Source organism: Podarcis cretensis (assembly GCF_951804945.1).
Source record: "Podarcis cretensis genome assembly, chromosome: 10".
In the NCBI taxonomy this organism is placed as follows: domain Eukaryota; kingdom Metazoa; phylum Chordata; class Lepidosauria; order Squamata; family Lacertidae; genus Podarcis; species Podarcis cretensis.
In genome coordinates, this window is record NC_137179.1 from 31581920 (window position 1) to 31607365 (window position 25446).

At 40.6% G+C, this 25446-nt stretch overlaps 1 protein-coding gene across 10 annotated transcripts in view; it reads left to right on the forward strand.

Moving 5' to 3' along the window:
- The window catches only part of TNRC6B (trinucleotide repeat containing adaptor 6B), a 116114-nt gene that overhangs the window by 48054 nt on the left and 42614 nt on the right, over window positions 1-25446 (forward strand). For 8 of the 10 annotated variants that reach the window (XM_079994548.1, XM_079994551.1, XM_079994552.1 and 5 more), the window contains 7 exons: window positions 5706-5793; window positions 11667-11688; window positions 11926-12273; window positions 14327-16651; window positions 18615-18770; window positions 21430-21608; window positions 23762-23836. In XM_079994548.1, coding sequence (XP_079850674.1) covers window positions 5706-5793; window positions 11667-11688; window positions 11926-12273; window positions 14327-16651; window positions 18615-18770; window positions 21430-21608; window positions 23762-23836 — 3193 coding nt within the window. The remainder of the gene's footprint in view (window positions 1-5705; window positions 5794-11666; window positions 11689-11925; window positions 12274-14326; window positions 16652-18614; window positions 18771-21429; window positions 21609-23761; window positions 23837-25446) is intronic. The other 2 variants (XM_079994556.1, XM_079994549.1) reach the window with 1 other exon arrangement.

The window sequence follows — 25446 nt, forward strand, 5'->3', positions numbered from 1 at the left end:
TGGGCTGGATGAGAGCTAGTGAACAGAAGCTTAATTCGGACAAGACAGAGACATTGTTGGGTAGTTCTTGTGTTTGACCTGCTGCAGATGGAGTAGCACTCCCCCTGAAAGAACAAGTTCATAGTCTGGAGATTCTCCTGCATCCATCTCTGCACTGTAGGCTTAGGTGGTTTCTGTGGCAAGGAGAGCCTAGTTCTAGCTATTGGCTGTTCTTCGACACAAATGGGTGATAGTTTAGAACACTCTGATAACCTTCTGTCTCAATTATTATAGTGTGTGCTATGCAGGGTTGCCCTTAAAGATGGTCCAGAAATTGTAGCTTGTGCAGAAAGCAGATGCTAGAGCAGGGGTCAGCAACCTTTTTCAGCTGTGGGCCGGTCCACCATCCCTTAGAGCATGTGGTGGGCCGGACTATATTTTTTTTTTTGGGGGGGGGGGAGAGAAATGAATGAATTCCTATGCGCCATAAATAACTCAGAGATGCATTTTAAATAAAAACACACATTCTACTCATGTAAAAACACCAGGCAGGCCCCACAAATAACCCAGAGATGCATTTTAAATAAAAGGACACATTCTACTCATGTAAAAACACGCGGATTCCCAGACCGTCCGCAGGCCAGATTGAGAAGGCGATTGGGCCGGAACCAGCCCCCGGGACTACCCATGTGCTAGAGTACTTGTAGTACTTAGGTGTTCCATAGCATCTCTCCATTCTTGCGGAACCTATGCTACCTGCCTGTGCCCAGTGTTCAAAACTAACCAGGCACCAGACATGTTTTGCAATTTGTGTGGGTCTAATCGCTACCACATGGAGATCTCCAGAGGCCAGGTTGGCAGTTGACATCTTCATCTGACTGGCCTCTCCATCTTTCTTAAGCAGAATAGCTTATTTATTGCATTTATATCCCAACCTTTCTTCCAAGAAATATATGGTTTACCCCCACTTCAGTTAATTCCTACAACAACCCTGTGAGGTAGGTTCAGAGGCTGTGACTTGCCCAAGGTTACTCAGTGACCTTCATGACTGAGTGGGGATTTGAACCCTGGTTTCCCAGGTCCTAGTCCAACACTCTAACCGCTACACTACACTGGCTTCCTAGAGTACTTCTGCTATGGGGTAGCAGTATAAATAAAGTAGGTAAATAAATATGGGGGAAGCAGGGAAAGATGATGCGTTCTCCACCGATGTGCAAGGTGACCCGGAATATAACCCCCACACTATTGGGGGGTTGCCTGTATATTTATTTTATTATTATAATTAAATTTATATACCGTCCCTCATCCGATGATATCGGGGCGGTTCACAAGATAAAAAAATACAGGACAAAAGCGTGCTGATGAAAAGTACGGTTACGTGAGTGCCTTGGCAGAGGGTGTGCTTTAATCTGTTGTAACCGTTGTAAGCTGAGAGAGATTCTCTATTTGTGGTTTCAAAGGAAATATTTAACTGCCGTAAGATATTAACTCATTCATTTTGGGTAAACAGAGTATTCTAGAGTATTCAGTGTTTTGAAGTTTTCCATCTACATGGGCATAATGGCAAGCTTGAGGACTTCTGGTGGCTTCAAATTCTTTCACCTCCTCCTCTTCATTATAAGGTAGCCATGCTGTCCCCACCCTTAAAAAAGTGCATAGAGCTGAAGGAAGAGTGGTGTGCTCACACCATTTTCTTTCAGATCTACAGGCTATTTCTAATTGTGTCACTCAGCTGGTGGTAAAGCTTCATTCAACAGAATGAGAGGGAAGCACTGGATCTGTGAAGTGATTTTAAATCTTCAGTCTATCCAATATTGGCTTTAGTTTTATGGTGGTACTGGGGTAACTCTTATGTAAAGTCATGGAAATTTAGGGGACTCATTATTCTACTGGATCTGATTTTTACCCTTATCTCATGGAAAAGCTGTGTGTGTGTGTGTGTGTGTGTGTGTGTCTGTCTGTCTGTCTGTCTGTCTGTGTGTAGGGGCATGTGCATGCCCTAGCACATTTTCTTTCTGTCTTTGGGGTGTGTGTGAAGCAGTTAAGAGAGCATGATGCCAAGGGCACTCTCACAAAATCCCAAATACACTCATTGATCCAAAGAGATTGGTGATCTCTCATCTGTATGTTGCATGCTATTGGGTTTTCTTGCCTAAACAATACCTGCATGGTGAACTTTGTGAAAAAAGAATGAAGCTTATATTAAAACTGGAGCTACCGCTTACAAAGTATGTTTAGAAATGTGTATTGTTCGGGGCTTCACTATTTACAAAGGGCTTTTTTCTAATTGTGTCACCCAGCTGGTGGTAAGGATTGATTCAGCAGAATGAGGGGAAAGCAGTGTTCACCTCTTCCCCTCTGCACCCCTGTATTCTGCTTTGGAGTCCCCCAACACTTCTGAACAGATTGCCAAAAATGGCATCCCTCCCAATTGTGCTGAAGGAAACCTTGTCATCTGACTGGTACCATTGGATACAAACGAGAGGGTTTTAAGTAGATGGAAATTCAGTACTTTATTTTTAACTATTGTGTTCTATATAAAATACTTAAAATGGATGTGAGTTCTCTTTTTGACTCTTTAGGCACCACTGCGCTCACAATAAAAATAAAAGTAAATCTCTCTTCCTTTTCTTTTTTAAAGACGTAAGGTTCCAATCCTAAACATAGCACTTAGGATTTCACTACAGTGATGCTTAGTTCTGAGTAAACAACATATGTTGGATTATGCTGTAAATGTACCTCCTTTTAGCCAAGAAGCTACCAGTATTTTTGTCACCGCAGGATAATGTGGAGCATGTTCTTTAATTAAAGTTAATTTTAAAAATTCCACAAGTCCTCAAAAGTCCATTTTAATATTGTCTGGAATTGATTTTAGATTAAGACATTTCTGATTATATGTTCACACAGTACTTTGGTTAGGAACAGTTTTATGGTTAGGAAAGAAGTTACTGAAGAATTCGGAATGTTGCATTACCTATTGAAGACATTAAGTAATTCTGACTTGCCAGGTCCTACTTTTTAAAATGAATTATAACATTCACAGATAATTTATTGCTCAAATTATGGTTATTTTAATCTTATGGAAACAAATTTTGTTCATACATACACCCCTAACAGTGAATATCCATTCCCTTAAACATCTATAATTATCCTAAGCATGGATGTTCAAGCCATTTGAGTAAGCAAGACAGCATTGTTGCATTAGTTAACTGCTTTTAAATGCATTGTGTTTTACTAAGAGTGCCATATCAGTTGTTCTAGATACACTATATAAAGAAGGCAGACTCCTTGCTGTGATGCTACTTCGGATTTCTGCCAAGAAACAACAAGCATTGCTTGTTGGTGAACAAATCTCTGCCTCTTAGAGTGATTGTTTTAAATTAGTTGGCAGTCCTGATTTAAACATAGCTCTGAAGGATCTTAATTTTCCCTTTGTACACTCTCTGTTACATCTCAGATTGCTTCTCAAATCTCAGAACTCTCATAACCTTAGGGAATTTTTAGCCGCAGAGTAGTGTTCATTTCATGTCTATCTCTCTTTACCCTACAACACAAAGAACTGGGGAAGTATAAAGGGAGATGACCTATTTTAAAAGTATTTGTTTGCCATTATATTTTAGGGCCCCTGCTGTAATACATAGATCCCAAAGGGGCAGTTAGGGAGCTTTTTAGACGTTGAGGAATTCCAAGGAAAAACCCTGTGCAATACACTAAAGTTATAAATCCTGGCCCTCCATAATGTTGGTGTTCTTCAACAGTAGGTGAGATAAGTGAAGACTACGTGGAGAAGTGACTGACAAGAGAGAAGCAAGTTAAGTAGTTCTTGGCTCTGGAGGACTTATAGTGGTTGCCTTTTAAAAAGGCTTAGTAATTGGCTTTTTATATAAAATCTTATCTTTAAACCATTACAGTATACAATCTTGTTTTTGTTTTTGTTGTTAATGCTGAAACATTGTTTGTTTTGTGGAGGTTATTTTTCAATCCATTATAGTTTCTCTCAAATCTATACATATTTGGTCTTTACCATATTGCACTATGAAATGGCATAACATTACTTTGTGCTTATGTAACATGAGAAATTGTCACCATGGGTTCAGCTTATAAACCTTACATTCAGACTTTAGACTTCTTCCTTGCTCATCTAAAGGTTGATCGTAGCAAAATGCACATAATGACTTGTATTATAGGAATTAATCATGGGAATTAAGCAATAAACAGTTTATTCCACAGTTTATTGTCTTATTGGAGGCAGTTCTTCTTTCACATGTTGCTAGTTGAATATTTGTTTTATTTGTTTACTTAGGTCTAATGCCTCAGTTGTACCAGTGTATCTGGAAATTTGGTTATGTAGCTACTGTTGGTTAAAAGTGAAATGAGGTTATTCAGTTTTTGCACAGTAAACACAGGAGGGAGAATGGAGTAGAAATGCACAAGGATCTTTTAGCTCCCTTTTAGGGGTTGGTTCACACAGTCATATTCATCACTAAGTACCTGCAGCATCAGTAGTCTGTTTGCCTGTGCGAATGAGTCATCTGATAGTGAAGTGAATGGCCCAGTGCTGACCAGTATGGCAATGAAATAGGCCTTTTCAGAGAGAAGTGGGTAGTTTCTGCATGCCCATAAAACAATCTGGGTATGCAGAAAAACAGTTAGAAAAAACAGAAGGTGAGAAGACTGATGACTTTGCATGCATGTATATTGCAAGCCATTTGTGTGCCCTGTGGCCATTAGGCCAAAGGAAAACATGTGGCTTTCAACTTTCCATTAAGAGCAGTGTGGGGGACATGATGGGCATGTGGCATTCTGCATATCAAGGTCATGAGGTAGAATAGTAGCTTCTCAGTACCAGTTTCTGGGAATGATCTTGGATCATTATTACTATGAGAGCATTAACAGCCAAAGGATGGTATGTGTGTACTTGGTGGAGGACCATGCATATGGAATTTTCCTTTGAATTTTTGCCTGAGTAAAGAGGCAAACCAACTGTTAAGTTTAAAGATCAGTTTGTATTTTGACTATCAGTAATGGTGAGGTGTAAGCTTAAAGGAAATCAGAAGCTCTGCAAATTCTCCTTCCAGTTTGCTTGCAGTTTTTTGGATTTATGCAGGTATATTAAATAATTTGTGTGGGAATCTAACTCAAAAATTGGATCATACTTTGACTTTAGACCCAGAGCGGACAGCCTGCAATTGATGATCAGGATTTTTTATTGCATTCATTTAATGCAGTCTACAAAATGTCTGTAAGCAACTTACAAATATATAAAATGCTGAATAGCTTTCTCAGTAATTTAAAACCAAATATATTGAATAAAATACAATAGAACAAAAAATTATAAAGGTTTTTATTTAACAAGAATAAAAATGACATATCCTACCCCATCCCACTGAAAGAAGAATATCATGGATATAAATCATACTACACTATGCTCAAAGACTGAAAGCCTGAGCAAGCAGGAAAGCAGACATTGTTGGTGTGAGGTGTGTTTTGCTGGGGAGAATTTCCCACAAATGCGGAGCCTTTCTCTTTTTGCTACCCTCCGTACCCTCCAGTGACAGGCTTCTGGTTGATTTATATGGGAGGGCTGACTCTTCAAGTTAGGTATTATATGGTGTTTTACACAGTATAGAGGTAGCCAGCATCTCTTTTCTATTGCAGAGGATTTGGCTTTTTTTGTATAAAGCATATATTTAGGAATAACTTTTTTAATTTTAAACTTTTAACAGAGAGAAGGAGCAAGAAAAGGAAGAACAGTTAATGGAAGACAAGAGAAGAAAGAAAGAGGATAAGAAAAAGAAGGAATCTACTCAGAAGGTAAGCCAGGTATTTGTTTGATCATACTTTGTAAGGTCATCCATTTATAATAGTTGACCAGTGAGCATCAGGCACTATGATTACTGCAACTACTATATTCTCACTCACCCATCCCAGCAATGCTGCATGTACATCTCAGCTCATCTTCTGTATTTTCTAGTTAGAATCCTTTTCCTTTAAAGCTAGAAGAGGATTTATCTTGAGGTTTGCATGCAATCATCTCAGCCATGCCATATTAAACAGAGATCAGTGTTGATCGAGCTGTAAAAGCAGCTGGTTTCCTCTGTGTCGTTTATAACTTGGGTGCTTGTCTGGCAACAATTGCTGCTTTCTCAGACATGCAGGTGAGTAGCAAATTATAAGATTGCTTTAAATAAATCTATTTATGGATCCAAGAAGTGTTCCCAAGATGTATTTTACATTGGTAAGTGCGAGACCCTTTGTGCTTCTCTTAGCTTTCTTACTTGAGCACATGAATTGAAACTGCTTGGAGTGGTTCCCAAACTCCTGTGGCTGAAGTCCTGGGATTATTGACTCATACATTGCCTTCATTAAAGCACATGCAGAAACAGCATTTTGTCTACAGCCCATGTTGGGGGGATTATTTTAATTTTTACACTTGTACCCCACATTTAAGAACATAGGAAGAGCCTTCTGGATCAGACTAGTGGCCCATATATACCAGCATCCTGTTCTCACAGTGGCCAACTCAATGCCTGTGAGTCCAATGGCATTCTCCCCCCTTATGCTTCCCAGAACTGGTAGTCAGAGGTTTGCTGCCACCAGCAATGGAGACAGAACATAATAGTCATCTTGGCTAGTAGCTTTTTATAGCTGTGTCCTCCAGGAATTTATCTAATCCTCTTCTTAAAGCCATCCAAGTTGGTGATCATCACTGCCTTCTATGGGAGCAGATTCCATGGCTTAACAAGTGAACAAGTGCTGTCTTATTTTTGTTCCAAGTCTTCCAGCATTTGCAATGGATGTTCACGAGTTCTAGTGTTATGAGAAAGAGAGAGAGAGAGAACTTTTCTATACTTTCTCTGCACCATGTATAACTTTATATACCTTTAAACAAAAAAATCCAAAATGTTGTAATACACTTTTTGAGGTAAAATGACCCAGAATGGTACACAGTACAGTGGTACCTCGTGTTACAAATGCTTTGGGTTTCAAACACTTTGGGTTACAAACCCTGCTAACCCGGAAGTAGTACCTTGGGTTGAGAACTTTGCCCCAGGATGAGAACGGACATTGCGCGCCGGCAGCAGCAGGAGGCCCCATTAGCAAAAGCACGCCTCAGGTTAAGAACGGTTTCGGGTTAAGAACAGATCTCCAGAACGAATTAAGTTCATAACCCGAGGTACACTGTATTCCAAATGCATCACACTATAGATTTGGATAATGGTATTATGATATTGACACTTTAGTTTTCAACCACTTTTCTGATGATTCCTAGCATAGAATTAACCATTTTCACAGCTGGCACACACACAGCTGCTTCATCAAATTCTTCATTATGACCTATAGGTCTTGTTTCTGATCAGTCACCAACACTGCATGAACAAACATGTGAAATTTTACACTTGCTTACATTGAAATGTATTTGCCATTTTACTGCCCGTTCACCCAGTTTGGCGATAACTTTTGGAGATCTTCACAATCCTTTTTGTTTTAATCACCTTCAACAATTTAGTATCACCAGTAAAAATGATTACATCACTGCTTGTCCCTAGCTGTAGACTATGATCAAGTTAAATAACACATGTCTCAGTACTTATTCTTGGAGGACTCGATTTCCCACATTTCCATCTTTCTGCTTCATGTTTCTTGTCAGTTACTGATCCATAAAGAGGACCTTGCTTCTTGTTCATGATTGCTAAACGTACCTGAAAGTATTTGTGAAGTACTTTGTCAAAAGCCTTTTGAAAGTCAGTTCATTATGTCAGCTGGATCACCTCTATCTATATACTAGTTAACAGTCTCAAATAACTATAAAAGGTTAGCGTGATGGAAGTTAACTTTGCATAAGCAGTTTCAGAAAGATTCTAGGGCACTTTCTTCCAAGAAGCTCAAGGCGGCATACACACTCTGCCCCCCCCCCGCCTTAATTTTATCCTTACATTATCCCTGTGAGGTAAGTTAGGCTGGCACAACATAATTTAGTGAACTTCATGGATGAGTGGGGATTTGAACACTCTAGTCACTCTCCCATGCTGTATTTATTACTATTACTGTTTAAATTTGTATAGTATATGGTTCTTCATCTTAAGATCACAGGGTGCTTCATAACATAAAAATGCAAAATGAGAACACAAAATACATAAAAACCAAACAAACCAGTTATTCCAAAGACACATTTAAAAGGCCATATAATGTTTAATCAGCCAGAGGGCTGGTTTTAGAGAAACATTTCCACCTGGCGCCTAAAGATTTGTAATGAAGGTGCTAGGTGAGTTTCCTTGGGGAGCATATTCCACAAATGGGAAGCCACCCTAGAAAAGACCCATTCTTGTGTTGCTACCGTCCAGACCTCTTCTGGAGGGGGCACACAAAAAATGGGTCTTAGATGTATCTCTTCAAGCAGCAGCATCTAAAAATTGTTGAGGCTTTTTCTCCTCTTGTTGGTCTACTTCCCCAGGACCTGATATGTCAGAACAATAGAATCTTCAGCCTTAGAAAAGCACTCATAAAGATTTGTTGTGGCTAATGATGTATATTTGAACAGGGCCTCTTAAATTATGATGAGCAAAGACCTTTAAAGTAAAAATTGGTGGCATTTTTACATCTTTTTATGTTGCTCTTTCTGGTTTACTGTACAAAAAACTAGCTCTTAATTCCTCAGACCTATTAAATGTGAAGTTTGACATAGGCAGGAATATTCAATACTGCCTGAAAAACCACCCATCTTTTTGATCTAGATCTTCTTGATGAGCCAGGAGAGACAGAACATCGATTTAGCACCAACCCATTCTCTTTGAGATGACTGCAGAGACAGGAGGTGATTTCTAAGCACTGTCACCTGGAGGCACAGGCGGGGCAAGGTGTTCCCATTAATAGTGTAATAACAAACCACCTTTTTTGCTGCTCACTGGCCTTCTACATCAGTGCTTTATACTGTGGCTCTTTACAGATGTTAGCTTGCTGGTCCATAGGTACAGTACTCCATGTATGCAGTGTTGAAAATGGGCTATAGAAGCTTCAAACCATTATTGCGTATTTATCGCGTGGTACCTTAAGTCTTCAGAGATAACAGATCGGAATCAGAGCTTCCATTATGGCAGCTGTCAAAGGCACCTTAAGTCATAGAAGTAATAGAAACTTTTCAGTAACTTAGTGAGTCACTTTCCTGAGTGTCTTGGTGGTACTGAATCATTCCCCCCAGCCCTACTCCCAATCCTATGAAAGTGCAACACAGAGGATACAGGTACTGATTCTGTTGTCAGCCTTGGGAAATGGCATCTTGATTCTTTATGTTGGATCTTCTTCACCAACCGAGTTTGCGCAGCTACTGGGGCGATGGAATAAAAGCTTTCCCACAATATCTTTGCTTATCTTTATTTTTAAATAATAATCAAACAGCTGCAAAACACCCCTTCTCACCACCTTTCCTCAACAGTCCTTAACAGTATTCTATAACAGTATTCCTTAACAGTACACACTACACCATTTGATCAACTTAAATACATGCTTCCCTCCTTCACACACACCCCCCAAAACTGATTTTCAGGGTCATTCTGCCTCTGAGCTTGGAGATGCTATTTAACTATAGTGACTGATAGCTTCCATTATAATTTTCCTCTAGAAAGCGATTAGACAAATGCATAAAGACATCTAAGCCACTGGCCATCTCTACGTATTATGACAGTGAATTCCATGTAACCTGTACTTTGTGTAAAGCCCTTCTTATTGTCTGCCCATAATCTATTCCCAGTCAGTGGTAAGTGACCTCCCAAAATTAGTGTTATAAGAAAGATGACATTCTTTCCATTTTTCACTGTCTAGTTAATAATTTTATGAATGACAGTCATGTCCCCCCTTAGTCTCCCCCCCCTTTTTAAACCAAAAACCCATGGGATTGACGGGGGGACGGACAGGACAGTAGTGAGAGTCTTAACTCAGTAGTGGGGGGGGCTTGCCCCTTGTGCTTCCTGAGCCACTATGCCACCAACCCAGGTTATGAATCTGGACAAATCATACTCCCCTGGTAAGAACATGGCCACAGGATCAGGGTTAGCAGCGCCTACTCTTGTCTGGGGTCTCCCTCTGTTCTGAAGTCCTCCTGAGTGAGTGAGTAGATGCATGCACTGGCGGAGAAAGAGGGGTGCGGGGGGAACGCACTGCCCCAGGCAACCTGATCCTGGTGGAGTGCCATTGCGGCTCCCCCCCCCCCCCCCGCACGCGCTGGGCACCACGCCGCCACAGGTGGCACATCATGCCTCCCGGGACGTGCACCAACCACTCCCCCACCTGCTCTCCGCCCCCAATGCCGGAGCATGAAGCTCCGCCGCTGTTTGCATGTGTGTTTATTTTACAAGAGAGATTTGGCTAGGTTGGTGCAAACAATAAACTCACATTGTACTATACTGCAACACTGCACCAACCACAATTATTTTAAGAAGAGATAGTTAAAACTCAACTATTTATTTTTTTCCCATTGTTGTGTAAAGTGTTCTTTACCAAAAGGTTCGAAGTTTATAATAACACAGTTTAAGGAAACTTCCTAGTCGTAGAAATCTTGAATAATTGTATTCAGAGTCTTGTTTTCTAAGCATTTTATTCACATTGGTTTGACTTACTGAAAAGCTTTTAGTGGCATTGTGTTTACCCTAGTCAGACTTTCAGCACAGTTTGTCCCTGCAACATTTGTTGAGTTGTTGGAAATCTAATAGTGCTAGAATTCCAATGTTTTTTCACTTGTGACCATTAAGTATTGGAAAGCCGTGGCGTATATGCTGCATTGAGGTAGCCCCTTCAGGTGTTACGTTGCCTTGTATAAGAATCTGTATCCTTGCTCATGTTTACTTACTTGAAATTTGTTAAAGCAGTGGTTCTTCAGATAATCTATTACTGGGAAGAAAATAGGCTTGTGCTTTAAGATGCTCTGTTTCTTAGAACGGGGGAGGTGGGTGGTGCTGTGATCTAAACCACTGAGTCTCTTGGACTTGCCAGTCAGGAAGTCAGCTCTTCGAATCCGTGTGTTGGGGTGAGCTTTGTCCCAGCTTCTGCCAACCTAGCAGTTCGAAAGCACACCAGTGCAAGTAGATAAATAGTTACTGCTGTGGAAGGAGGTAAATGGCGTTTCCGTGTGCCCTGGCTTCAGTCACTGTGTTCCATTGCGCCAGAAGCGGTTTAGTAATGATGGCCACATGACCCGGAAGGCTGTCTGTGGACAAACACCCGCTTCCTTGGCATGAAGTGAGATGAGCGCCGCACTCCATAGTTGCCTTTGACTGGACTTAACCATCCAGGGGTCCTTTACTTTTACCCTTAGCCATTTCTTACAGTCCTGTTGAGCAAACACTTCAGTTGTTAGACAAAGTAAATTTTCTTGCCTATCTTGTCTCAAATATTCCTGTTATCTGGATTCTAGTACATACATTAGTATCAGTTTTCTTTTATCTGCTCACTTGCAAAATGAAAGTAATGCCTAGATATTTGAAAAGGAGGAAGAATCTTTTGCTAAACAAAATGTATAAATACTGAAAAAGACAAGTTGTTTGACCATTTTAATATTTGTATATGCCTAAACAGGTTACGTTTAGGCATATACAAATATGCCTAAATGTAACACAAGCTTACCTTTAACACAGGCTTAACTTAGTTAATGTTAATAAGGCTATTTTTATTTATTCTTCTCATTTCACTTACAGGTCACAGATCAAAAAACCAAAGGTAAAAGACTTTTAATTTTTCTAAAATTTACAATAAGTTTTTTTGGTCTTTGAGCAGATCATTTTCCACTTCTTTCTTAAAACAAAGTTCTTCTACCCTTATTAGCTTCATAGGATCAGGGCATGAAATATATTTTAATACTAAAAATGTTTTTTCATAAATAATTTTAAATATAGTCTTTCATATTGTTCAGCTTGCAAAACAATTCAGAACACCTATTTACATATTTTGTTGTAGTGCCCGAAGCGACGAAACCAAGTTTAAGCCAACCAGTGACCGCCAGCCCAATTGGCAGCTCTCCATTGCCACCAGTCAATGGTGGCAACAATGCCAAAAGGGTGGCAGTGCCGAACGGTCAACCGCCAAGCGCCGCCCGCTACATGCCTCGGGAGGTGCCGCCGCGATTCCGTTGCCAGCAGGACCACAAAGTGTTACTGAAACGTGGGCAGCCCCCTCCGCCATCTTGTATGCTCCTTGGGAGTGGAGTAGGGCCACCTCCTTCTCCAGCACCTGGAGTAAATCCAAACAACGCACAACTAGTAACAACAGGAGTGCTGCTGCCATGTGACAGTGGGACTGCAACAGGTAGGAAAGCTTTTGTTATTTCCCTTTGGGTTTGAGTTCGACATTATGTGATCCTAACCCTCTATTTTCTTGCCAAATATCTTCAAGAAAAGGCTAAGGAGTAAACCCTACACAAATCCAGAGTGGAGGTCCTAAGACTGTTGGATGGTAAGCCTCCTGGCAACTCCTGCAGCCAAGCTGGTGCCAAATGTATTGCTCTGCTTTCCTTTAGACCACACCAGCAAGGCTGAGGGTGGGGGGTATTGTTGTCTGGGCAGCCCAGGACCTCCATACTCACTGCCCAGGCTTGCGCCCCAGGGAGGTCACTTCAGTGCTGATAACCCCCAGAGGCACACTCCATTGTCTGTTGAGACAGCCGGGTGCCAACAACAACAACATCCTCCTGAATTGTTTCAAGACAGTTTTTGATTGGGTAGATAGGGAGGTAGCCCATCTTAAAAAGTGATGTTGTAGGAATAGAAAAAGGGAAATTAAAATCCTTAAACTCTGGGCACCTTCCTTATATGTGGATAGACTAATGAATTTGGAGTCTAATGAAGGCGGGTGTTACATTTTTTTACAAAATGATGAACGGTGACAAATATGTATAAAGTAATTTTTCTTTAATTATAATGGAAGTTTGCTTCTCCTGATTAAAATTGGTTACCAGAACATTTAGGTCTGACAAAAGGAGGTACTTCAAAATAGCACAGGCAATTAATTAGCATGGAATTCACAACTACAAGATGCTAGGTCCATGGCGTTCAGGTCTCAACAGGTGGTAGCCATGATAGCAAAAAGAAAAACATGTTCACAGTCTGCCTTAAATATCTTTTTATAATATTTTGTTTAAAAAGCATTAGTAGAATTAAAATATATACACATTAAAGATCACATACAATAAAAACATCACAGCACTAGCCCTTTCCTTAAAAGTAAGTGGCACTAATAAAGAAGAAAGTTCCAAAGTGCAGATTGCAGCAAGCTGCTGATTCTGAAGGTTCATCCTATCTGTACTTAAAAACAGTCATAAAAACAGGAAGAATAAAATTACAAGATAAGAAAATAATAATAGAAAGTCTAAAAGAATGAATTATATAAATATATCTTCCGTATTTTTACCAAGCATACCAAATATTCATGAATGTTGCCAAATAAATGTAGTGGGACTGTGTCAACCATGACGTTGTTTAGTCATATAAATCACAAACGGCCCCAAGTAGAAGCAGAAGCAGTTTTTTCAGAAATGCACATGACTTTTAAAATAATAAGATGCACTCTTCCACATTAAATATTGGATACTAGGAATAAACAAGGAAAGAGCAGCATGTTTGCCCTTTGCTTCCCAAAGATAACTAGCTAATTCTTCAGACACAGAAAGCTGGATGAGATAGATATTGGTTCTAGAAGGCAGTTATTATACTGCTTTCAGATATCTATGGTAAACCTGATTTTTCATTGCCCTTTTACCTTGGAGAGAGGCTTGCATGCTCAAGACTTGAGCATGACTAAACAAGTACTGTTATTTTGTTTTTTCATCTAATTTGCACCTCTCTCACAAGCTAACCTTGAAAGTTAATTGGTACAATTGATGATGGCCCAGTTATCAATTTGCAGGACTAGGAGGTATTTTATTTGGCCTGATATGGTACTCTTCCTTACTGAGTATGGCACATAATGCATACAAAATTAAATGTGACATTGTTAAGAACATTAATGTAGCCCTTCTTGATCAAGCCAAGGTCTACCTAGTTCAGCATTGGACTAGCTCCATGCCTCTGGAAAACCTATAAGCAGGCCTGAAGACGGAAGCCTTCCCATTGTCTGTCCCTATTGATTGGAATTCAAAGCCATACTGCCTCTGAACATCCAGGTGCCATTTAGGCTATGAATTTGTTAAATTCTTTTAAAAAGTCATCTCAGTTAGTGGGCACCATAGATTTTGTGATTGTGAATGTCATAAATGATGGCTTGTAAATACTTTAAAATTCAGAATAATGCAAATAACTGGTATGTGCTGTTTATCGTTCTCCATGTGTTTATGTATAATTGTGAATAAGTTTCATTCTTTTAGATTCAACAACTGGAGGTGGTGCTTCTTCAAATTATGCAAATTCCACTTGGGGTCCTGGAGCCTCCTCCAACAGCACCAATGCCAACCCAACTCACGTCTGGGACGCGGTGATTGTAGACAGGTCTGACATGGAAGAGTGGCCTTGTATTGCCAGCAAAGATACTGAGTCTTCTTCCGAGAACACCACAGACAACAACAGTGCCTCGAACCCTGGCTTGGAGAAGAGCACTCTGCCAGGAAGCACCACTAGTAACAAAGGAAAAGGAAAAAACCAGTGCCAGTCTGGAAGCTCTGGTAACGAATGTAATCTTGGGGCCTGGAAATCTGACCCTAAAGCTAAATCTGTTCAATCTTCCAATCCTGCAGCAGAGAGTAATAGTGGTCTAGCAAGCTGGAGGAACTTGAGTGGGCAGGACAGAATTGGCCCCAGTTCTGGCTTCAGCAATTTCAACCCAAATAGCAACCCATCTGCTTGGCCAGCACTGATTCAGGAGGGCAATTCAAGGAAAGGGACTTCAGAATCTGATAATGGTGGCTCCAATGCACAGATTAGTACAGCAGGTCAGACATCTAGGGAACAGCAGTCAAAGATGGAAAATGCGGGTGTTAACTTTGTCTCTGGCAGAGAACAGGCTCAAATTCACAACACTGATGGACCAAAAAATGGAAACACTAACTCCTTGAACTTAAGTTCACCAAACCCAATGGAGAATAAGGGAATGTCCTTTGAAATGGGCTTTGGGAACCCCTCCAGGAACACTGATGCCCCTTCACAAAGCACTGGAGAGAGAAAGACTGGGAGTGTTGGGTCTTGGGGTACAGTTAGGGGGCCTTCTGGAATGGACAGTGTCTCTGGTCAAAGCAATTCTGGAAATCATGGGAACAATGGAAAGGATAGGGAGGACTCGTGGAAGGGAGCTTCTGTTCAAAAATCGAATGGGTCACGAAATGATTCTTGGGATAACAGTAACAGGTCTACGGGTGATGGGTCTTGGACCATTGGCCCTCAACACTCTAGTGAAAACAAATGGAGTGAAGGGAACAAAATGACATCAGGGGTGTCTCAGGGAGAATGGAAACAGCCGTCTGGGTCTGATGAATTGAAGATTGGAGAATGGAGTGGTCCAAACCAACCAAATTCTAGCACTGGAGCATGGGACAATCAAAAGGGCCACCCCCTTCCTGAAAACCAAGGCAATTCCCAGGCTCCCTGTTGGGGTAGATCTTCCAGCTCTACAGGAAGTGAGGTTGGAGGTCAAAGCACTGGAAGCAACCATAAAGCAGGAAGTAGTGACAGTCACAATTCTGGACGTCGATCATATAGGCCTACACATCCTGATTGCCAAGCAGTCTTGCAAACTTTGTTGAGCAGGACTGATTTGGATCCCCGAGTGCTTTCAAATACTGGCTGGGGTCAAACTCAAATCAAGCAAGATACTGTTTGGGACATAGAAGAGATGCCAAGGGCAGAGGGAAAGACTGATAAAGGAACTGAGGGGTGGGAGAGTTCTGCCATTCAGACAAAGAGCTCAGGGGGCTGGGGAGATGCACCCAGCCAAAGCAATCAAATCAAGTCTGGATGGGGTGAACTCTCTACTCCGACAGAGTGGAAAGAGCCCAAAAACACTGGAGGATGGAATGATTTCAAGAACAATTGTTCTAATTGGGGAGGAGGAAGACAAGAAGAAAAGGTGACAACATCTTGGAATGAGAATTCCAACAAAGACCCAGGGTGGAATGGACGACCACCTAATCAAGGGTGGTCTTCTGGAAAGAATGGCTGGGGAGAGGAAGTTGACCAAACAAAAAATAGTAACTGGGAAAGTTCAGGAAACAAGTCGATGTCAGGCTGGGGTGAAGCTGGTCAAAATGAGATTGGGACTTGGGGTAATGGTGCAAATACAAACTGTTCCTCAAAAGGAGGGTGGGATAATAATAAAAGAAATCCAGCATGGAATGATTCTGGTAGACAAGCCAATTCCTGGAATAATCAGCAACAGCAACACCATCCGCAGTCAGAAGCACCTGGCTCCTGGGGCCCACCACCACCACAGCCTCCAGGAAATGGGAGGTCACCCAATCCTAACTGGAACAGTGGGCCACAGCCAACTGCCTCAAAGGATGAGGAACCCAGTGGCTGGGAAGAACCATCCCCCCAATCAATTAGTCGAAAAATGGATATTGATGATGGCACCTCAGCGTGGGGAGATCCCAGCAGTTACAACTACAAGAATGTGAACCTGTGGGACAAGAACTCACAAGGTGGACAAGCTTCACGAGAACAGAATCTGCCAACTCCAAGGCCCAGCAAAGTAGCACCCTCAGGTATTCCTTTTATTTGCCTTCTTCATTGTAATGCAAACTAGTAAATGCAGATCTAAATATGGTGAGAGGGTACCTGCATTCTGTAGCTAGGTCTGTGTCATTTGAAATTTTGGAGACACGACTTCATATATCAAAGAGGTGTCTATTTAATTCTGGCTTCATGTGAAATGTTCACTGTTCACAAGTAAGGCTGTTTGCTGTGTCAGGGAACTGGGAGAGGGGAGCCCCAATGTGTTTAACTTGTGAAAGGGGGAATAGTGTTAACACAGAACAATCTGCAGCCAGTGGTGCTTGAAACTTCATCTGTATGTCACCACAAGGATCCCATCCATGTGCAGTCTTGATCCTATTACTTAAGCTGAATGTATGTGTATATGTGCAAATACACCTGCTGAAGCTATGCCCTAAAAGGGTGTTTTTGCAAGCTACCAGCTTACTGTCACTAAAATTTTGAATTAAGACACCCACTTGTTACTATCAAGGGGATCTGTGAACAGTAGAAGGCTTCTACAGGGTGAGTCCTTTAAAAGAGGACCTGTGGATACAGAGTACACAAGTTCCACAGGGCCTCTTTTAAAAGACTCAACCTGTATATGTGTATTTCCTGCTGAACCAGGAACTTTGTGCATGATTCCCATAGCTGGATCCCATTGTTTAACCTCCAGGACCACATGTACTATTTTAGTGCTGAATTGGGGCCTCATCCTGATCACTGTCTTGGGGAATGGTGATGAAGGGTCTGTGGGTATTGAATTCAGCTCTCTTATCCAGCTGGTGATTGGTGCTTTCAAAGCTGACTGGTATATGCAGTCTGTTGCTGTACACTATTATCTTTGGATTGTGGGTAAGGGGACTTGTCTCTCAAGATGCATCATTACCAGTAATGGTGGTTTTTGTGAGTCAGTTTGCATCCTTGTTTCTTCAGTAGAAATATATAGCTTCATCTACAGGCAGCATTAGGCCTGCAGTTAATTTACAGTAGGGGTAGGGTATCTTTGGCCCACATGCCAAATTTGACTTGCCCTATCTCTCCATTTGGCCCACCAGTGGGGCAGATAATTATGGGACTTTGACAGAGGGGGCTGTTGCAAAGTGCTTGGGAAGCACTGAACACAGAAATTGCAACTCTTCACATAGCACTTCCAAAACATTCAACGATCACCTGGTTATGACATCAGATGATTTACCGGTGGATGGTCTTGCTTACGTGTCAAAGTTGGAATTGGGGGAGATCAAGATTTGGCCTGCCAGGGCAAACATATTCCCTACCTCTGTTTTAAAGTAACAAATAGGATTAGTTAATGATTCAAATTATCCAATTTTTCTTGAATTACTTTGCTTTCCCTAGAAGTGACAATGTAATTCAACAGCATTATGTAAAAAGCCATTTTTTTGTTGAATGTTCAACTGCAGTTAGGTGCAGCAAAGTACCCAGGCCCCCTTCTGTGTTGGGAAGGGTGATGTGCATCGGAAAAAGGGAGTGCTTATCCTTCCTTGCCAGTCACCTCCCCTCACCCAGTTTCTCTTACTTTCAACTATTGCAGACCCTTGGTTTTTCTAGCAAACTGCAGGTGTCTGCATATACAGTTTGTTACATTTCAATGTAACATGATTTTCCTCTTATACTACCATTTTTCTGACCTCATTCAGGTATATTTTTAAAACATTTGCTTAAAGTCTTTGCCTTAGCATATAGAACATCTAATTATTTACAGAGCTTGTTTTGCGGATAGGATCAGACTCTCATTTTAGTACAATAATATTACATTATCACACTGTTTGTGTGTTTTTCTTTTACACTAAGAATCATGTGGTGTAAGAGTCAGAACAAACACTAAAGTATGACAGAATGGGGTCAGCAATATAGAAATATGTAGATTTTTCTCAGTTGATGCTGTGCTAAATGTCAGAAAGCAACTTCAATTCATTAAAAGTGCATAATGAAAACTCTTTCTATATGAAGTCTGGAACAAAAGCACACCTCCTGCTCCAGATAATGGTACAGCTGCTTGGGGTGAACCAAATGAAACCAGCCCTGGATGGGGTGAAGCTGATGATACAGGGGCTTCTACAGGTTGGGGAAATGGACCCTCCACTGCACCAAATGCCATAAAACCTAGTGAGTACTTGCCAGTTGCCATTTCTGTAACAATTTTATGTACTTTTAGATAAAAAAACAAATAGGTTTCTGAATGAGGGTATGGTGCTGCGCCCATGTCTGGTGTTTATTTCAGCTCTAGCATGGTAATAGAGGAAATTTTTACACACCTGATTGGATTAGTACTATATCTTGGGCAAAGATGGCATGGTAGGCAAGGAAGCAATGGAGGTCCCCCCCCCTTTGTCAACCTAACACAAGGTAATTAGTCACTAATTGAAGCTCCCTGGTCCCTTGTAAGGTAGATAACATAGGCAAGGTAAAATGTCAGTATTCATCAGAGTGGACTAGGCTGTTTGCGTCATTAAATGGTCAAGAAGCATGTAGTGCAGGGGTGGGAATCTATGGCCCTCCAGATGTCAGTTAGACTCCCATCAGCCCCAGCTGATGACTAACAGTCAGTGATGATGGGAGTTGTAGTCTAGCAGTATCTGGAGGATCACAGATTCCCCATCTCTGATGTAGGCACTCTATTCTTCTGCTGTGAATCTTATGTGTGTTTGATGATAATTACCATTCCGATATAACAAAGTCTAATATACTTGCTCCATGTTAATGCTTTTATCTGCCTGGTCAGATTATTGAAAATAGCACAATAATAATTCTGTTGGAGGGTTATGTGGTTAGGAATTGGAAAATGGCAGTAATCCAGGTGTATCTCTAAACCAAAGCAACTACTTCAGATTACCGTATTGGTCTGAATATGAGCCTCACTTTCCCCCAAATTCCGACCATGAAAAGTTAAAGTGTGGCTTATATTCGCAACCTTACGGTATGCAGCCAGGAGCATGGGGCACCCTGTGCATAGTCCCCTTCCTCTCCCCCAAGGCTGGGAAGGGAGAGAGCAAGGAGGGGGAAGGGCCACCAGGAACACAGCATGCCCCCCCCCAAGTATGCAATCAGGAGCAGTGAGGAATGGAGAGCTTATATTTGGGTATTCCCCCCACATTATAAAGGTGCGGCTTATTTTGGGTGCGGCTTATATTTGGGCCAATACAGTAGTTATTAATATAGGTGGCTGCACTCCTCCTAATTTATAGTGTACAGGTATAAAATTATTTACTACGTTAGAATTACTGGGTTGAATTCAACGTAGCACTAAGAAGATGGTTCCATCAGCACAATCATTTTTGCCTGCCTGAAGGAACTATCTCCCCTCCATGCTCAGTGTTCTGGGGATTCACCCAACCCTCCAGAGGCAGAATTGAAGGAGGCCCAGGGGAGGAGAATTTTTTGGGGGGAAGCCCTTTGCACTAGCAAGAGTCCTTGTGCTAGCATCTTCTAGCATGGTGGGGTAGTTGAAACCTATCATTCTAATGCACTTTGTCACAAAACTTTGTTCTTTCAACAAAATACAGATCTCGCTAAAACAAAGTCTAAAGGCTATATTGTTAAATGTGAGGAAATGAGGGGAGCATGACAGCTACCCCTTTATGGTTTCTTGAAAAGTAATGCCCTTGGGTGGTCAGAAGTTACAAATTTTATTTTGTGCATATATATAGGTGAGTTTTTCCAACTCTAGGAAGCTGAACTTTTAGGGTTACGTATCAGCTTAGTGTTGTATTTCAAGTTTGCTATTGAAGGGCATCTTACAGGATTTTGAATCCTCATTAGTGCATTAATTGGAACACAAAAGTTTAAGCTTTAAGACAAGCGTAGTATAAAAGAAATCTCTAGTGGATGAAATTATTAATACAGTAATACTATTGTGGGCTTTTAAAAGTTACAGTGCCAGTATCGTACCTCTATATTTGCATGACATTAAGCAGAATTAGACTGCAAATTAGCCATTACCTTGATATCTAGTCACTAGTAGTAAGGGCAGTTTTCTAGTGCAGATGCATGCAACATGGTGCTGTTCAGATATTGTTGGACTTCCAAGCAGTATCTGGAGGGAACCATGTTGTTCACCCCTGTTCTAGGGTTTCTTTGTGGTTACTTGCAAGCTTCTGACCCTTCTCCTTTCATGTAGTATTACATTTCTGTAGAAAAGAGGTTCTCCTTGATAATGCAGCTAAAGGAATATTTTACTTGAAAAAAACCCACAGTTTTTATAACTGCTGCTGTAGAATATGAAACTGAAAACTATTTCTGTTCATTAACACCCAGACCTATGTCTTGTGGTATTTGGTGTCTTTTTGTTTGTCTCCTTTATTCCAAATCAGAAAACATTAAGGCTATTATCCTATGCACACATCTTTGAACTAACTCGTATTGAATACAAGGAGACTTAACTTCTCAGCAAATACTGAGGTGGGGGGAATAACTTTGCTGTCTCCATTGTGGCTCCCATGGGCTCACTAAGGCAGCCTGCCCTTCACAGTCTTCTGATTTTTTTTGCCTTTTTTGAGGGCATTGCCTGTATGTTCATGTTTTGTTTTGTGGTGTGTAGGTGTTCTTCCTATTTGGGGAGTACGGTTCTGACCATTGTCATTTCTTCTTCTATAACATAGGCATTTTTTTGTGTTGACAGCAGTTTCTTAAACTTGCAAATGTGCCCCAGGGCCATAAAGGTTGAGGTTCTCTGCTGTAACCCCTTGATTTTGCCATGTGGTATAATAAAGTCAAGCGAGTTAATAATTGTGATTAGCTTTTGACAATGTTTTCCTCCCCATCAAAGGTTCCAAACCACCTCAAGATGGTTGGGGGGATAATGATGGGCCAGTATCAGGAACAAGGCATTCCAGCTGGGAAGAAGAGGAGGAAGGAGGAGTCTGGAACACAGCAGGCTCTCAGGGAAGCAGTTCCTCCCATAATTCAACAAGCTGGGGACAAGGAGGAAAGAAACCACAGATTAAGGTGAGAAAATGCTTATATGGTGCAATATTTCTCTAGATACATGAAACATCAAACCTTTTAGGGCAACTGCTAGCAATAAATAATCTTAATTATGCATATCTGTTGGTATTGAATGATGGCATGTGTAATGACTGCTTAACTTAAGAATAGCCCTGCTGAATCAAGTCATTTGGTTCAGTATCCTGTTCTCACAGTGGCTAAGCAGATGCTCGTGGGAAGCCCATAAGCAGGCTTTACTACTGAATGCAGTTTTACTGGTTTTACTGTTGAATGCAACACATCATTGTTTGTATCTTTTGGGGTTTGCAAAAGTCTTCAGGCGTGGATACTTTTCAATCAGTGTGCGCATTTTGGCAGAAAATGCCCTGTGTTGCTTATTTCACTTGCTGACATCAGTCTCAGATATCAGCAAGCTGGGCTACAGGCATCCACTGAAATGTTTCTTGAAGTCTTCTGAGGGGAGTTATACAACTTGCAGCCATTTTTTATTACCAAGGAAGGTGAAGTATGTCTGGAGTAAGATGGGGAGCAAAATGCGTTGACATCCTTAATGGGTTGCCCAACTAAAAACTGGTTTCGGTGCAGTACAGCCTTCTCTAGTCTAATACCTTCAGATGTTTGGAACGGCACCTCCCATCAGTGTCAACCACAAAGCCAGTGGTAAGTGGAATAGAGTTACAGTCCAAAGGATCTGGATGGCATCATGTTGGGGAAGGCTGGTGTAGTATTAATTACATGCATCACCTGGGAACATTTGTTTCTTCAGCTGTAAGTAACTGAAAGCTTAATATCAGAGATAATTTCAGTGGCAAAAACACTTTTAGCACTTTTTAGCAAAAGCATAAAACAATGGACATATCAAGGACAAAAACTAGCCCAATTCTCCCCTGCATCTTAGTTCACTTTCAGAAGGTATGAGAAATAGACACTTACAAAGCTAAAAGAGCTACCTAACAACTTTGTAAAGTAAGAAAATAATGAAATTGTAGCTTTTTAAAGAAGTTAAGCTGAATTTATTTTGAGTTTCTTCAAATGTGATGAATTTCCTACGTTAGGAAACGTGTGGAAATTGCTGTAGGTAACTGTCCCTTTTTTTACTGCATGGAGATTGGAGATTGCAGTTGTTTCACTACACACAAGTTATACCCCAGGGCATGATCTGAGGGCACATTTTGCAGCCACCTTGCTGAAACTTAAGCAGCTCTGTGTCTGGTCAGCTACTGAACCCCTTGTACACTGTATTCAGTTCCATGATGGTAGAAAGGCAGGATAAGTGTACTAAATAAATAAATAATCTACATAAGAAATTTTATATTGTTAGACTGATATGTTCGTCTTTGAATATGAGGGGTTGGATCCAGTGCTGCAGCTCTACTTACGCAACAGACTTCTGTGTGCACAATTGTGCTTCTTTTTCCTCTCCTGTCCCTTCAGCCCCTCATATGACCTCAAAATCAGCTCTGTAGGCTTGGGGGACCCTCAAGTAGATTTTGATGATGTTGAAGAGAGAAAGCAGAAGTCCTGTTGTATGAGTGGAGCTGTGCTTTCACAGCACTGGATACAACCCTAAGTGTACTGTTCAGCTGATATATGGTTTATGGGCCTGGCTAGTGTGATATTCTTTTTAACTAACATGTTTCAGTGCTAAAGTTAAAGGAATCATGCCAACCAGTAAATGCAGGGATTGTTATCTTTTTGTTTCCTTCCTTGGGGTTTTAAATTGTTCTAATCCTTTAAGTTTGTATTTCATGGAGTTATTTCTTAGTGAATTACTTCAAATAATGGGTTCTGATATTTCTTTGGCTCTACTGACATTATGCTAACAGAATAAACCTGTTAAAGAGATTGAAGAGCTTGCAGCAATTTATCATCTGCTCCATTTCCTAAATTCTGTATACCTTAAGTTTCCAAGGAATAATAGTAACAGTATTTGGTAAATCTGCTTAGTATTTTAATAAACCTTCCTAACCAGCCCCCACTGTAAGGTAGGCCCTTTCACTAAAGAAGAGAGAACCAAGGCTTGAGCAGCATGTCTAAAGCTTACTGGGTTTATTTATGACATTTGTTACTTGAAACAGGGAATTGCTTTTTTAAGCTTTCATTCTTAGTCACTGCATGGTGAAATAAACTGATAAATTGTTTCTTTGCTTTAGTGTTCGTTAAAAGGAGGAAGCAGTGATTCGTGGATGAATTCTTTATCTGATCAGATGTCAAATATGGGATTACTAGTAAGGCTTTTAAAATGTCATAATTATGTTTTATATAAACTGTTTACTGACCCGTATTTAACAGACTACAAACAGCTATCTGTCCTAGGCACCTTCAAGAATAAGTATTGTCTACAGGTGACCAACCTGGGAAGCTTTTGCCTCCTGGATGAGATACAGGGTGGAATTCAATAAAACACTAAGGAGATAGTTCTGTTGGGCAAGCAGAAATGCTTGCACTGATGGAGAAATATCTTTTCTTTTTTTAAAAAAAATAATATTTATTAAAGTTTCAAAAAAGTTACAAAAATCAGAAAAAAAGAAAAAACAAAAATACAAAATACAATAAAATAAAAACAATTAAAAACAAACCAACTTTTCCATATCTTGTCTTTCATTTACTTGTTTCCCTGACCTCCTCGCACCTCCCTTTTTCGTATTCTATTTTTTTTTTTATAAAGATTTTTATTAATTTCCAATTTTTTAACAGAAACAAAAAACAACAAAAAAACAGACAAACAAAAAACTCATATTTTCATAACCTTATTTTCATAACCCTCTTTTCCCGGACTTCCCCATACCTTTCCCTTTTTGCATCCTTAGTTTAGTACCATTATTCAGCAACCTATCTTGCCCAATTAAATATAAATTTGTCCTCTTTCTCTATTCCACCCTAAATTTTAAACCCAATTATCGCTGCAATTCTACGTCTTCTTTTCCCTCAGCATTTTAACACTCCTCAGTTTTATAATAATTCTTAAGATACATCTTAAATTTCTTCCAATCTTCTTCCACAGTCTCTTTCTCTTGGTCGCGGATTCTGCCGGTCATTTCTGCCAGTCCCATAAAGTCAATCACTTTCGCCTGCCATTCCTCCAGCGTGGGTAGCTCTTGTGTCTTCCAATACTTTGCTAGAAGAATCCTTGCTGCCGTAGTAGCGTACAAAAAGAAATTCTTATCCTTCTTCGGCACCAACTGGCCGACCATACCCAAGAGAAATGCCTCTGGTTTCTTGTTAAAGGTGCACTTAAGCACTTTCTTAATTTCATTATAAATCATTTCCCAGAAGGCCTTAATCTTTGGGCAGGTCCACCAAAGGTGGAAAAAGGTACCCTCAGTCTCTTTACATTTCCAGCATTTGTTATTGGGCAAATGATAAATCTTCGCAAGCTTGACTGGGGTCATGTACCACCTATAAATCATTTTCATAATGTTTTCTCGTAAGGCATTGCATGCCGTAAATTTAATACCTGTGGTCCATAACTGCTCCCAGTCAGCAAACATAATGTCATGACCTATGTCCTGTGCCCATTTAACCATAGCAGACTTCACTGTCTCATCTATTGTATTCCACTTCAACAGCAAGTTGTACATTCTTGATAAGTTCTTAGTATTGGGTTCTAACAATTCTGTTTCCAATTTCGATTTCTCCACCTGGAAACCAATTTTCCTGTCTTGTTTGAAAGCCTCCATTATTTGAAAATAATGGAGCCAATCTCGTACCTTGGACTTTATTTTCTCATAACTTTGTAATTTAAATTCACCACCTTCTTGTTCTAAAATCTCAGAGTATTTCGGCCAATTGGTTGTCATATTAAGTTTCTTTACTTCCTTAGCCTCCATAGGTGAAA